Genomic DNA, 15,354 nt, shown 5'->3' on the forward strand with positions numbered 1-15,354 from the left:
TTGCAATGAATACAATTCATTTTAAAACATTATAATCGTGACACAATTCCCAAACATGCTCACAACTCTGCCCTGTAAAACTGCTATCAAATCAACCGCTACATACAACTACTAAAGAAGGGATTTATGTGGGACTTTAAATAGCTCTTACCTGGCTTTGTGAAGTTAGCATTGACAGAAGTACCGAAATGTGTTGCGATACATTGGTAAGTCTGGTCTGCGTCCCATTCCTGTTTCGCCACTTTAATTTGACTGACTCCTGTGTAACTGCTGTCTTTCTGAATTGGAGGGTACTGAATGAAGTCCGTCAGCGCAACCCCTTTTTTGTTCCATGTGAATGTAAGTGAGGATGGTGTGAATCCGGCAGCCAGACAGCCAAGAGTGATCACGTCTCCAATCCCAGAGCCGCATTCAATCAGAGGAAACACAGTTGGCGCTTTTTGTGTACCTGAAATAAAAAACAAAAGTATAACTAAAATATCAAAAATATAAACATTAGAGACTTTTCACCAAGCATTGGTTAAAAGAGGGAGAAATCAACTGAGCTGATTCAGTAATGTAACAAAACTCAGCATGCAAGGCATTACCTTTAAAATGTTGAATGTGGAAATTTCCCGTAACCTCCGTACACAGACCTTAATTTTCTCTCTCCCATTTATGTAGATGCTTTTGGGTTATTATTATTATTTTTTTTTTTGTTTTGTTTTGTTTTGCACTAAAATTAACCTACCTTATTAATATTTGGAGTAATTTTGTGTTATTCTAGAAACAAATGGGCTCAATACTTTAAATGCACAACGATGACAATATTAATAAGTGAGTTTTTGAATCCGACGAAAAGACGTTTTAATGTAAGTTAATATTCATGGAATCAGATAAAGGTATATTCTGGCAAGAATTGATTATTTTTGTTCAATTTCAGCAATTACGAATGAGATTGAATAGAGTTCTTACCTGATGAAACGGTAACCATTGTCCCCTTTCCCCAGTAGTCAAAAGCACCGTAGTAACACGGTGCTGTTTCTATTTAGCCCTTAGTATGAAAAGGCTACAACAGCTAATGCCAAGTGCAAAAAGTCTACCATAACATTTATTTAACTCATATAAAATCCACTTAAACCATCTAAACACATTAACTGCAAATGTCCATCATCTGAGATTATTGCTGTTTGACTTTTTACAGGACATTTTCAAAATAATTGCCAATTAAGAGTTGACACGAGAAGTTGCAATATAACTTGAACACGACACTTCACAGTCTGAAAGGTAGATTTTAAATGGTACAAATCTTACCTGACGACACAGTTACCATAGTTCCTTTTCCCCAGTAGTCAAAAGCCCAGTTGTCACAGTTAGAAAAAGCTATTCACACTTCTCACAAAAACTCTTGACTCGAATAACCTATTCATTTCATTTCATAGTTTAGTTTCAGCCAGAGTTAAAGTCAAACAGAAATACACTCAATACGCCGATTGATTTTTGACTGAATTAGTATTTGGATTAAAGGTAAATGAATCGGGATTTTGTTTTCTTGGCAAAATCTATAAAACTACATACCTGAGGAGACGGTGACCATTGTGCCTTTGCCCCAGTAGTCAAAAGCGTAGTCACAGTCTAACAAATCATGAACCACTTCGTACAAAAAGCAGATTCCAGATAAAAATTGTTTCCGTCGTATTTCCTGAGAATGCACCCTCCGAAATATTTGCTTTGGTTGTTGAAATTAAGTTTAACTTCAAAATAAGTTGAAATTGAATCAACAAACTACACCACGTCAAAAATGACTGTCCTGCTAAAGCGTCCTATTTGTATTTCCGAAAAATATTTTGCAATAAAAATCTTTACATTCTATTTAAAATAAAAAATCAACAAAGGAATAAATACAAAAGGCTGTTTTTACCTGATGTGACCGTCACCATTGTGCCTTTCCCCCAGTAGTCAAAGCGGTCGTCACAGTGTAACAAGTCAACACATCCAGTACACAAAAACTACCTTTTGATGCCTTTTAGACAAAAATTTACTCCACTAAACTGGGAAAATATTAAATTTTCAATATCACAGCGAAAAAAGGCTGTTTTTACCTGATGTGACCGTCACCATTGTGCCTTTCCCCCAGTAGTCAAAAGCGTCGTCACAGTGTAACAAGTCAACACATCCAGTACACAAAAACTACATTTTGATGCCTTTTAGTCAGACATTTGCTCCACTAAAGAGTAAAAAAATTAAATAAAATGAAATTTTCAATGTGTCGATGGAAAAAGGCTGTTTTTACCTGATGTGACCGTCACCATGGTGCCTTTTCCCCATAAGTCAAAGTAGTCGTCACAGTGTAACAAGTCAACACATTCACTACACATAAACTATCTTTGAATGCCTCTTAGTCAAACATTTGTGCCACTAAACAGTGAAAATATTACATTTTCAAAATGGCAACAAATAAAAGACGTTTTTACCTGATGTGACCGTCACCATGGTGCCTTTTCCCCAGTAGTCAAAGTAGTAATCACAGTGATAGGATTCAATTGCACAATAGAACAAGAAATATGTCACAGCTTGTATCATCTAATAAAGTGAAATACTTAAATACACTACTCTACTATGTATGCCTGTGATTGTTTTTACATGTTGTTTTGTGTTTTTTGCAGAGAACATCTAAATTGAAGAAGATTTTAATCCATATACAATCAATAAATCAGAAACAATATTGAGTGGTCTTCCTTATAAGTAGATCTAATTATTACTCACCAGATGTTGCTGTGACTTGTGTCCCTTTCCCCCAGCTCTCAAAGTATTCATCACATTGTTTCCATCTACTTCTAGTACAAATAACAATTTAGGAATGTAAACTGGTTATACTGAAAAACAGTTTACACTTTGCCACGCATTATTCATTTTCCTTGGGGTATTCATTTCCTGAGGTTTGGGTTATGTAAAATTATGAGTGCCAACGGTTGGTGAACACTTCCTCTTTTTCAGACCGTTCTGTCAGCTCGGGTTGCTGCAGGTTGGAGCTAATGAAACCAGATTAACTGGACTCAGCCAAATTAATATTTGCCCCATAAAACAACAACAACAATAATAATAAAGCTTTGCTTCCTGTTTAAGTTCACAGTTTTTACTCTTTGTATGTGTGATTGATTGATGTGTGATTGATTGATTGATCATTATCCATCAGACATCTAGCCACAGTTAATAATTGAAAGTTTTAATCAATCAAATTTAACCTAGAAGTCTAATTTATATGATTGGTTCATCAAGTCTAAATATACACTGGACACAGGACTATGAATTTAAGATGCAGTGCACTGACTCTTAAGGCATTAATGTCACCTCTGAGTGGTTTGGTTGAAAACTAAACAATTAAAACGGTCCACCTTCACTTCATAGTTAAGAATGGATCAGCTGCTGCATGCAAGATATATTTAAAACACCTCACCGCTGAGTTAAATAGCCAAATGTAACAATTTTTTGTGTATTTTGGTACAGTTCAAGAAACTATAGAATTCACACGTTATCGTAATGTCTTCTGGCCTTCCCTTCAGCTTCAGTCACAGCACCTAGCTGGATTCATCACTGGAAATCATCCATCTTCTCCATCTCCTTCTGTTTTTCCGTTTCCGGGTCACAGGGATGCTGGAGCCAATCGCAGCTCACATGGGCGAGGGGCGGGGTCAGCCTGAACGGGTCGGTAGTCCATTATAGGCCCAACACACAGAGACAGACAGAGACCAACAATCGGTCACACTCAGACCTACAGACAATTTAGAGTCACCAATTAACCCAAACATGATGTCTTTGGATGATGGGAGGAAACCCACGCAGACACGGGGAGAACAATCAAACTCTGCACAGAAAGGCCCCAGGCCGGGAACCGAACAGCAACAGTGCTAACCACTACGCCGTTGTGCTGTCCACCCCAGAATAAAAATATAATTCTCGGTGATTAAACACACAGAAGCACTCAGACAGGAGTGCCGTTTTAATGATTTCTCAGACTGGAGTGCGCTGTGAGTGACATGGCAATGCCAATTTTTGTTGTTGTTTTCGCAAAAAATGGGGAGAGTGAAAAATTAACACAGAAATGTGTGTATATATTAGAGCCCGACCGATTATAGCCCGTTTGAGAAAAATCTGTAATCGGCCAAAATTCTCAGATTGTCTCTAATATTTTCAGAAATAAAATGCAAATAAAAGACTTTGATTTTACTTTGCAAAGATTCTCCCCCTTAAAAACATCCCCCGACATTGGGCTATTTATCCTGTAGAAGGCGCGCAGACCTCTCACAGCACAGCAGAGTGACTGATCTGGAGCATCGTTGGTCCGCCTCAATGGTGAATAAACAAGTTTGTGAACAATAAGTCAACAAGTTTCCAACAACAGTGCCATATGACAACACATTCAAATGATGTAAGAACAAAATTCATGTGGTAGCATAGTAATTTTCTCCTGATCATTGTGAAAAAAAAAAAAAAAAAAAGTCAGAAAAAGCAGCAAAAATCCTATTTTTGAGAAATTATGTTGGCTGATATAATGAAATAGATCGTGATGACATTTTGCACCTACTTTGGATAGTTGCACTGCAACATTGTGTATACGAACAATAAATAACAGCAACACTTAATTGCTTCTGGATCCTAGTTCACAGGTCATGTGAAAATATAAAATATATATCCATCTATAAACGTATATAAAAAGCCACACCCACATTCAAACAGCAAATTATTCAATGCTTGACATTGGCCTACTTTAGCAAATATGGCTAGTATATTTATTAATATTATGTATTATAGGTGCCAACTTTCTTTGGGGTGGTTTGGCAGCAAGTACTCCTTTTCCAGAAAAAAAAAAAAAATCTGCATCCATCAGCAGTGGTAACTAACTCTGCAATAAAATTGCAACAAACAAAAGAATGGAATAAAGAGTTATTGTTTACCCATTGGCCCTGTGATGGACTGGTGACCTGTCCAGGATGTACCCCGCCCTCGCCCAGTGAGAGCTGGGATTGGCTCCAGCAACCCAAAGACCCAGAAATGGATAAGCAGATGAAGATGAATGAATGAATGAATGCTTACCCATTTATTAGTCTTGGAAACCACTAACTTTCCTCATGACTCATTGTAAGAATGTGCAGCCCTCTTAGGTGGGAAATATCTCTCAGATTCCTAAAGTATTGATATTAACGTCAGTCGCTGTTCCTTAAGCAGTCTTGTGTTCTCTGCAGACTGTCGGTATAGCCTGTACAGCTTGGCAATAAAGAATATGAAGTGATTCTATCCAGGAACCAGTTTCCAAGTCATGAACTGCCAGGTTGAAGTAGTTGGCAAGGCAGTGTGCAAACTTAATGGCTTGGAAGTGATGTTGTAGCGTTGCAAGCACTCCAGTGGTTGTGGCGTTGAGAACTGAAGCTCCCTGGGATGTTTCTAAACACTAATCACAGCAGGCAAGAAAACTATCTGAGGCTGTTGTAAACAGATTCTTCATCTCTGTCGTTTGTTACTTTAACCATTTAAAAGCGTAGTTTGCACATCTACATCACATCTTACATAGACAATAAGATGAGCACATCTGTGTTCTCTGCTTTCATCAGTGGTGATGCAGATTTATTGCTTTAACATTTTTAGCAAACGCGTTTGCTCTGCAAAACGGCTTGTACGGTCAGTGCCATTACGCTATGATTTACCTGTGGTACCAACATTTCACCCATTAACATCCCACGCTCCCTTCCATGGTGAGCAGTATGATGGCTCCACCATCCTCCCTTCTGCTGGCTGGTCCAGTCTGGCAGGAGAGAGTGTGTGGTGGGCCTGTTTTCTCTGATTAGCTGTTGACGCCCCCTACTCTTCATCTTTTGCTGACAGCAGTCCTGAACGTCCCAATGGATCTAACGTCAGAATTATTTGATGCAACTGGATGCTCTATAGCGAATAACCAAGTTGACTGTCCTCTTAAAACCAAAATTAGCCAGGCTTCCTTGTTTTTCGTTTGGTCACTCGCTCATAGGATTGCAAATGAATTTCTTCTAAACAGAGTGCTGTTTGATGTTGTGACCCCCTTGGCCTCACCAATGGAAAGAATGCTACACATGTAGTTATTGTCATAAAGTAAGAGAGTGATACATTTCTGTCACGCAATACATTACACTGATCCAACTGCAGATAATGCATAATAAATGGAAAGCAACAAAACTAAAGCATGTCACTGTTTTCAGACACCTTGCCATTTCACCTTTACGATGCCAGGGGAGTCACTCTCTTGTTTCATTTTTTTTTAAGATCCTTTCATTTTAATATAATGTACTCATCCATTAAAGACATGGGTGGTCAGCATGCACACCAACGTGCATTTCCTGCCATCCTGGAAAACTGAAACGAGGAACAGATTTTTTGGATGATGAGGATACATGGACTTGTATGGACTGTAGCATAATCAAACAGCAATTCTATGAAATGCTTACCTTTTCAATAAACCTGTACATAAAGGACAGGCGTTCATTTTTCAAACTGATCAGTGAGAATAAAATGCTCTATTGCCATGCTGCCAGAACTGAGAAACAAATTTTGTGATATTTTTTCTGTACATCCTAACACACCTTTAAACTGTTCAGACTTGGTGACTGCTTAAAAAGCAAATGATTTATCCAAGCAAAGAACATGTTGACAGTGAGATAGAGTGATGGTATAAAATACATATATAGAGTCCACAGATGGAAGCTTTTTTCCTGTGGACATGGTTTTATTCTACATGAAAATACAATTTTGAGATGAAGACATATCGTGGTTTCTCTGGTCTGCTATAATGTAATATGTTATTAGTGCTGGTGTGAGAGCATCCGGCTTGAGTTCCTACGTTTCAGTTTTTCAACTGGCTGAGGAAGCACCTGCTGTGGTGAAGATTGTCTCCTATGTCTTCCATAAATAGTGACCAGTAAGGATGTTAATAACCATAAATCCAAAATGAACATGCTTTCCTTCAATTGTCTCTGTCTAATTTAATAAAACGTTTGACATTGTAAGTAGCACAATGCAACCCTCCCCAGACCATTAATCATGAACACACGTTTACACTTCAATTAATTAAATGAATACATTTAAAGATAGTCAAGAAGTTTCTGGAAAATCACCATTTAAATTCAGCTTACCTTTCATATTGTCTACTAATCTTTCTTCATGGTCTAATACAGACGTGGAAAAAAGAAAGTAAATATCAACAGTTTTTCTTAATACACGTGTTTTATCCCACAGTTCAGTTTAGGTTTTTGTATTGCCATGTATCAGTGTGGTGGTTATTCCATACACAGTGGAATATACTGATACAAAAACCTCTGCCCCCTAAAACACAACAACAACAATATTAACAACTTTAATAATACGAATAATGATGATACTACTATTACTGCTACTGATAATAATGATAATAATGCAGAACATATTATATATATTATATTTTATATTAACTATAAGAGCATTCAACAGACTGTTAATAAAATAGAAAAAATGTGTAAGAATTTGTGAGTGCATAAAGGAGAGTACTGCACCACAGCTATTGCCAGAGATAACAGCTGATAGCTTTAGGTCACATATCCAGTAGTTCTGATGTATAATTGAGAACAGATTTTCTTATGAGGGTTGATGAGGAGCGTTCCCTCAGTGTTCTGTTCTTGAAAATAATAGTTAATAAAAAGTTTTCCATTGTATGTTCATTCTAGCCAAGTTCATGCTTCATAAGGAAGAGGACCTTAAAATAATCTGTAATAGAAAATTGCCAGTTGCCAGACAATGACATATATTTCTGAACAATTATGCAATTATGCTTTGTCATCTTCTGTTAAAACTAAATGTTCTTAGCACATTGAAAATTACAGGTTCAAAAATATGGGCGTGAGCAGCAGTTATGTTGGTGAAGCTTTAGAGTTGTCTCTTGTAATTTGCATTTGACGTGTCTGCCAAATGTAGATAAATTCACAGGCACAGATTTTTTTGTTTGTGCCTCTGCATGGGTGATCTAACAGTTGGTTGTTTGACCTCCAGGATCATTATGAACCTTCTGCAAAAACCTCAGCCTACATGACTTTGGAAAAGTCAATTGCATGGGCACAGTAACAAATGACAAGCAGTGACACAGAGTGACTGAAGGAAGTTTAATGATGCGCAACATTAATGCAAGGATATGTGGCAATGTAGATGTGATAATTAAATATGATCTCATTTGGGAGTATAACCTCACATGTGAAACACGCAAGAAAGAAGAAATAGTGTTGAAGTCCTTCCTCTTTTACAGTGTTTGAAGTCATTTCTGTGTAATAATATTGATAAACAATTAAAAGCAAAGACCCGGAGGTGTTAAGAATTTACTTTCGATTCAGGAGCTGAAAAATACATCACATAATTACAATTAGTCTCCCATGATTTGAAGAGTGAACACAATGTGCTCTTTTCCGTTAGGCAGAGAGTTTTTGTTTCAGCTGAACTCAGTACAGGTTTTTGTATTGCCATGTATCACTGTGGTAGCTACCATACACAGTAATACACACTCATACAAAAACCTCATGATATGGTCAGGGTCTTCTGTATGCAGGAAGTTTTTGTCATAAGATGTATCACTGTGGCCCCAGCTATTTACTGCACTGTGATAAAACTCTGTACAAAAACCCCACCCTGTTCCCCAACTTTGGTGACTCACAAATTACACATATATATATAATATAACGATTTGTTGTTGTTCTTTTTGTTTGTTTTTGCAATTGTTAAATAAAATTATTAGTTTATTTGTATGTATAACTTATATAACATCATAATTTGCATGATTTCTATTTGCCAGAGAAATGAAATCATTTCTAAGCTCATGATGTCCAAACACAGTCTGCTTTGACAGAAATTACTCCCAATATTACTGAAACATGTTTGTTTTCCTAAAGAAGAGTTTTGTTGAGCACATACATACACACAGCATTGGAGAGGATTTTTGTCACAGGATGTATCACTGTGGACGTTATAGTACACTGTGATGGAAGCCTGCACAAATACTCCACCCTGCTCACTGGTGATCTGGGAACATACATGCTATTAGTTGAACCAAAATATTTTTTGAGCCTGATGTTAAAATGTAGCCGTGTGAAAACAGAACGAAAGCAACGATATTAACAACTTTAACAATAACAATAATAATGATACTACTACTACTACAAATAATAATACAGAACATAAACCCCAATATTCACAAGAAGAGCATTCAACAAACAGACTGTTAATAAAATAGAAAAAAATTGTAAGAATTTGTGAGTACATAAAGGAGAGTACTGCACCACAGCTATTGCCAGAGATAACACACACACACACACAGTCTACCCAAAGGTGAAAGTGAAACGCTACACTTTGAGCTTCCCTCTGACAATATTTAGTGAGCTGGCCTCCCTGATAGCTTTAGGTCACATATCCAGTAGTTCTGATGTATAATTGAGAACAGATTTTCTTATGAGGGTTGATGAGGAGCGTTCCCTCAGTGTTCTGTTCTACAATTAATTCAACTCACCTCAACTGAAACTTTATTTCTAGAGCGCATTTGAAACGACAGCAGTTCACCAAAGTGCTGTACAGAAGTGGGCACCAGGTTACATCATGAAATTAAGAAATGTAAAGAATGTCAAGACGTTTCTGGAAAATCACCATTTGAATTCAAATGATCTTTCATACCTTCTACTAATCTTTCTTCAGGTCTAATACAGATGGAAAAAACATAAATATCAACAGTTTTTCTTAATGCAAATGTGTTTTATGCCACAGTTCAGTTTAGGTTTTTGTATTGCCATGTATCACTGTGGTAATTGCCCCCATACACAGTGGAATACACTGATACAAAAACCTCAGCCTAGTGACCATGCATTCATTCAGTCATCTTCTATTGCTTATCCGTTTCCGGGTCATGGGGGATGCTGGAGCTGATACCAGCTCCCACTGGGTGAGGGCGGGGTACATCCTGGACAGGTCACCAGTCCATCACAGGACACTGTACTGCAGGAGTGTGAAAGCATGACACACAGTTTCAAACACTTGCTGAGGTTTTTGTCATAAGATGTATCACTGTGGTTCCCACTGTATAATACACTGTGATAAAACTCTGTACAAAAACTCCACCCTGCTCACAAACTTTGATACACATTCATAACAATGTTTTGTTGCTGTTCTTTTTGTTTGTTTTTACAATTGATTAAATAATGTGAAGACAAAATACAGTGAAAGAAGCAACAATTGTTTATTTGTATGTATATTTATATAGAAGTTTTAATCACTGTCACTGACTCCACAATTGGAAGAATAAAATAAATTATATTAAAATAATATACATTATTATTTATATGCATAAGAATATTTATACATAGGTGCAGTAAAAGTGAGGAATAACAAGGAAACAGAACTGCTGAAGGCTTTACAGTGATCTGCAATATATTAATATTTATGGCAAACTGAATCACATAGCATATTTGTTTTTGGGCTAATTGTCTAGTAATGAAGGTACTGAGGCGGTATTAAATACTGCAATTAGTTCATTTGGTCATAAATATCCAGGCTCTCTGTAGAGGTTTTTGTATTTGTGTGTATCACTGTGTCCCACCCACCCAGTGTCACAGTGATATACCACAATGAAAAAACTGGTGCCACACTGAACACTACATAATTAAAGAGGTTTCTGTGTTTTTATGGAATTTCTTTGTAAACTGGCTGCAGTATTACTCAATAATGACAATTTCAGACACACCAATTATCAATTAGTTTGTGATTATAGCAAACAGCTTTGAGAAACACATAGTATTGTATCTGTTGGCATTGTGTTGTCAGTGCCTCCTGAAATTATAAGATTTTTTATTTATGATGGTTAATTATGTAATTAATATTTAAACAAGTTCATGCTTAATATGGAAGAGGACCTTAAAATAATTTGAAGAGAAAATATGCCATGTAGTCATATGGGCTACATTGTGCGTCAAAACAGTTGCCAGACAGTGAGATATTTCTTAATTATGCAAACCTTTGTCATTTTCTGTTAAAACTGAATGTTCTTAGCACATTAAAAATTACAGGTTCAGAAATATGGACGTGAGTAGCAGTTGCTTTGATGGAGCTTTAGAGTTTTCTCTGGATTTACACTTCAATTATTCAAATTAAGAAATGCAAAGAATGTCAGGAGGTTTCTGGAAAATGACCATTTAAATTCAGATTACCTTTCATACTCTCTACTAATCTCTCTTCAGGTCTAATACAAATGGAATAAAACGTAAATATCAACAGTTTTTCTTAATGTATGTGTGTTTTATGCCACAGTTCTGTTTAGGTTTTTGTATTGCCATGTATCAGTGTGGTACCCACTCCATACACAGTGGAATATTCTGATACAAAAACCTCTGCCCCCTAAAACACAACAAGAACAATATTTATTTAACAACTTTAATAATAATAACAGTAATAATGATAATACTACAACTATGACTATTAATAATACAGAACATAAACCCCAATATTAACTATAAGAGCATTCAATAAACAGACTGTTAATAAAATAGAAAAATATTGTAAGAAACTGCGAGTACATAAAGGAGAGTACTGCACTATGGCTATTGCCAAAGATAACACACACACACACACACACACATACACATACACACACAGTCTACCCAAAGGTGAAAGTGAAATGCTACAATTTGAGCTTCCTTCTGACAAATTTAGTGAGCTGGCCTCCCTGATAGCTTTAGGTCACATATCCAGTAGTTCTGATGTATAATTGAGAACAGATTTTCTTATGAGGGTTGATGAGGAGCGTTCCCTCAGTGTTCTGTTCTTGAAAATAATAGTTAACAAAAAGTTTTCCATTGTATGTTCATTCTAGCCAAGTTCATGCTTCATAAGGAAGAGGACCTTAAAATAATCTGTAATAGAAAATTGCCAGTTGCCAGACAATGACATATATTTCTGAACAATTATGCAATTATGCTTTGTCATCTTCTGTTAAAACTAAATGTTCTTAGCACATTGAAAATTACAGGTTCAGAAATATGGGCGTGAGCAGCAGTTATGTTGGTGAAGCTTTAGAGTTGTCTCTTGTAATTTGCATTTGACGTGTCTGCCAAATGTAGATAAATTCACAGGCACAGATTTTTTTGTTTGTGCCTCTGCATGGGTGATCTAACAGTTGGTTGTTTGACCTCCAGGATCATTATGAACCTTCTGCAAAAACCTCAGCCTACATGACTTTGGAAAAGTCAATTGCATGGGCACAGTAACAAATGGCAAGCAGTGACACAGAGTGACTGAAGGAAGTTTAATGATGCGCAACATTAATGCAAGGATATGTGGCAATGTAGATGTGATAATTAAATATGATCTCATTTGGGAGTATAACCTCACATGTGAAACATGCAAGAAAGAAGAAATAGTGTTGAAGTCCTTCCTCTTTTACAGTGTTTGAAGTCATTTCTGTGTAATAATATTGATAAACAATTAAAAGCAAAGACCCGGAGGTGTTAAGAATTTACTTTCGATTCAGGAGCTGAAAAATACATCACATAATTACAATTACTCTCCCATGATTTGAAGAAGGAACACAATGTGCTCTTTTCCGTTAGGCAGAGAGTTTTTGTTTCAGCTGAACTCAGTACAGGTTTTTGTATTGCCATGTATCACTGTGGTAGCCACCATACACAGTAATACACACTCATACAAGAACCTCATGATATGGTCAGGGTCTTCTGTATGCAGGAAGTTTTTGTCATAAGATGTATCACTGTGGTTCCAGCTATTTACTGCACTGTGATAAAACTCTGTACAAAAACCCCACCCTGTTCCCCAACTTTGGTGACTCACAAATTACACACATATATATAATATAACGATCGTTATATTATATATATATGTGTGTAATTTGTAAATTGTTGTTGTTGTTGTTCTTTTTGTTTGTTTAATACCATTAAGACAAAATACAGTGAAAGAAATCAAGAAAGCAACAATTGTTTATTTGTATGTATATTTATATAGAAGTTTTAATCACTGTCACTGACTCCACAATTGGAAGAATAAAAGAAATTATATTAAAATAATATATATTATTATTTATATGCATAAGAATATTTATACATAGGTGCAGTAAAAGTGAGGAATAACAAGGAAACAGAACTGCTGAAGGCTTTACAGTGATCTGCAATGTATTAATATTTATGACAAACTGAATCACATAGCATATTTGTTTTTGGGCTAATTACTATACCGCCTAATACTGAGGTGGTATTAAATACTGCAATTAGTTCATTTGGTCATAAATATCCAGGCTCTCTGTAGAGGTTTTTGTATTTGTGTGTATCACTGTGCTCCACCCACCCAGTGTCACAGTGATATACCACAATGAAAAAACTGGTGCCACACTGAACACTACATAATTAAAGAGGTTTCTGTGTTTTTTATGGAATTTCTTTGTAAACTGGCTGCAGTATTACTCAATAATGACAATTTCAGACGCACCAATTATCAATTAGTTTGTGATTATAGCAAACAGCTTTGAGAAACACATAATGTTGTATATGTTGGCATCGTGCTGTCAGTGCCTCCTGAAATGATAAAAAAATATTTACTGATGATAAATTATATAATTAATATTTAAATTTGATAATTTGATACCTTCTTTGTTCATGAAAATAAATTCAGAAAATGTCAATAAATTGCGGGTTGGCCCATAATATTTGGGTTTCTTTATACATAGAACTACACTTTTCTGTTTGACTCAGTCATGTCAACACTTGTCAATGCAAAATGTTGAATTGATAAACCTTGCAGACTATCTTTGTGCAGTTGTTGTGTCCACTGTCATCTACCAGGGCTTCAGTTGTCATGATTGAAATCAGCACAGAGTTTTTAAAGTGGTATTTACCAAGAACCCAGTTCATGATTCTGATTTAATGAAGTCTCTGCCATATATATATATATATATACAGCCCTAATTCCAAAAAAAGTTGGGACGCCGTGTAAAAACCATATAAACAGCAATGGAAAATATTTGGCTCATACTAAAACAAACAAACAAACAAACAAACATATCCAGCAGCAAAGGCCCAGGACTGCTGAGCATCGGAAAACAATGGGACAACATATCTCTCCTGAAACTGCAGCAGCTAGTCTCCTCACTACCTAGATGTTTACAGACAGTTGTTAAAACAAGCATCGCCCTCTTCCTACTTTTTTTGGGATGTGTTGCTGCTAACAAATTCGAAATTAGCAAAATGGGAACATATTTTTGCTAAAATCATTGCATTCTATTTTTATTTACATTTTACACAGCGTCCCAACTTTTTTGGAATGAACACACACACACACACACACACACACATAACCTTTAATCCCTCAAATAAAAAAACAGAACCCTTTATTGACAAAGTGTTTTGACTGAATGGTTTCTAGTGTTAAACAAAGCAACTGAAAGACATCCACAAGTACGTATTCATCAAGGATGGAAGAGAGACACATGGACCAAGTTTGTCCTACAATATCCACATGTTCTGCCTTCAGTGTTGGGTGTACGCTATTTTAAGGACAAGTTAATAAAGTTAAGAAGACAAAAGTAGTTGAATCATAGTTGAGTCAGTTGTATTCTTTCTGATTCTGATTTCTGATTCCTCCTCTGAGCCTATTGTGATCTCACACAAATCCCAACTGAACTAAATGGAGATAAAGTGCGGTTGTACTGCCGTCTGCCAGCTGAAATGTGGAAGTGTGTTACACTTACGACGGAGCCATGACGTTGCATCAAACTATGATGTTATGAGAAGTTTTGAATTTCAGATTAGGGACAGTACATCTACAAACCAGTAGCTGGCAGCAGAGACCCATCTAAAACTGGTGTGGTTCATCAACTATCAAGTCACACGTCCTTACCAAAGAGTAAATGATGTATTACTTAATATTGTCACTAGATGGTAGTCATCACTTACTTTTTGCACTTCCAACTGTTTTTTTTTTTTTTTTTTTTTTCATGTCTTGTTTACTTGTGTTTTGGCCCCAGCCTAGGGGAACCAGGGCCACACACGATAGAAAGCCCCCGGCCTTCGCACTCCCAAGAAAAGCAGCCAACATCAAGGTCAACGGACAAAGTAGTCGTTTTTATTTAATTTGAGGTGAGCAATGCCAAAAGAGCAAAAAAATAAATCAAAATCCCTGTCTCTCCTCCAACAAATAAATGTAAGATAAAAGATAATAGCTAACCTATGGGAGGGGGGGGGGTGGGGGGGGGGGGGTGGTGAATAAAAGCCATCAGTCCGCCAATGCAACCTTGCAGCAACCCTTTTGGACATTTGGGGGCACACACACACCTGCAGTTCA

General features: G+C 36.5%; 1 protein-coding gene across 1 annotated transcript in view; it reads right to left on the reverse strand.

The window, feature by feature from the left end:
• The window catches only part of LOC115047998 (uncharacterized), a 65,712-nt gene that overhangs the window by 19,666 nt on the left and 30,692 nt on the right, over nt 1–15,354 (reverse strand). Inside the window, 2 exon segments of the mRNA XM_029509286.1 lie at nt 152–448; nt 1,558–1,606. Coding sequence (XP_029365146.1) covers nt 152–448; nt 1,558–1,606 — 346 coding nt within the window.

This window comes from Echeneis naucrates, chromosome 8 (genome assembly GCF_900963305.1).
Source record: "Echeneis naucrates chromosome 8, fEcheNa1.1, whole genome shotgun sequence".
Lineage (NCBI taxonomy): Eukaryota > Metazoa > Chordata > Actinopteri > Carangiformes > Echeneidae > Echeneis > Echeneis naucrates.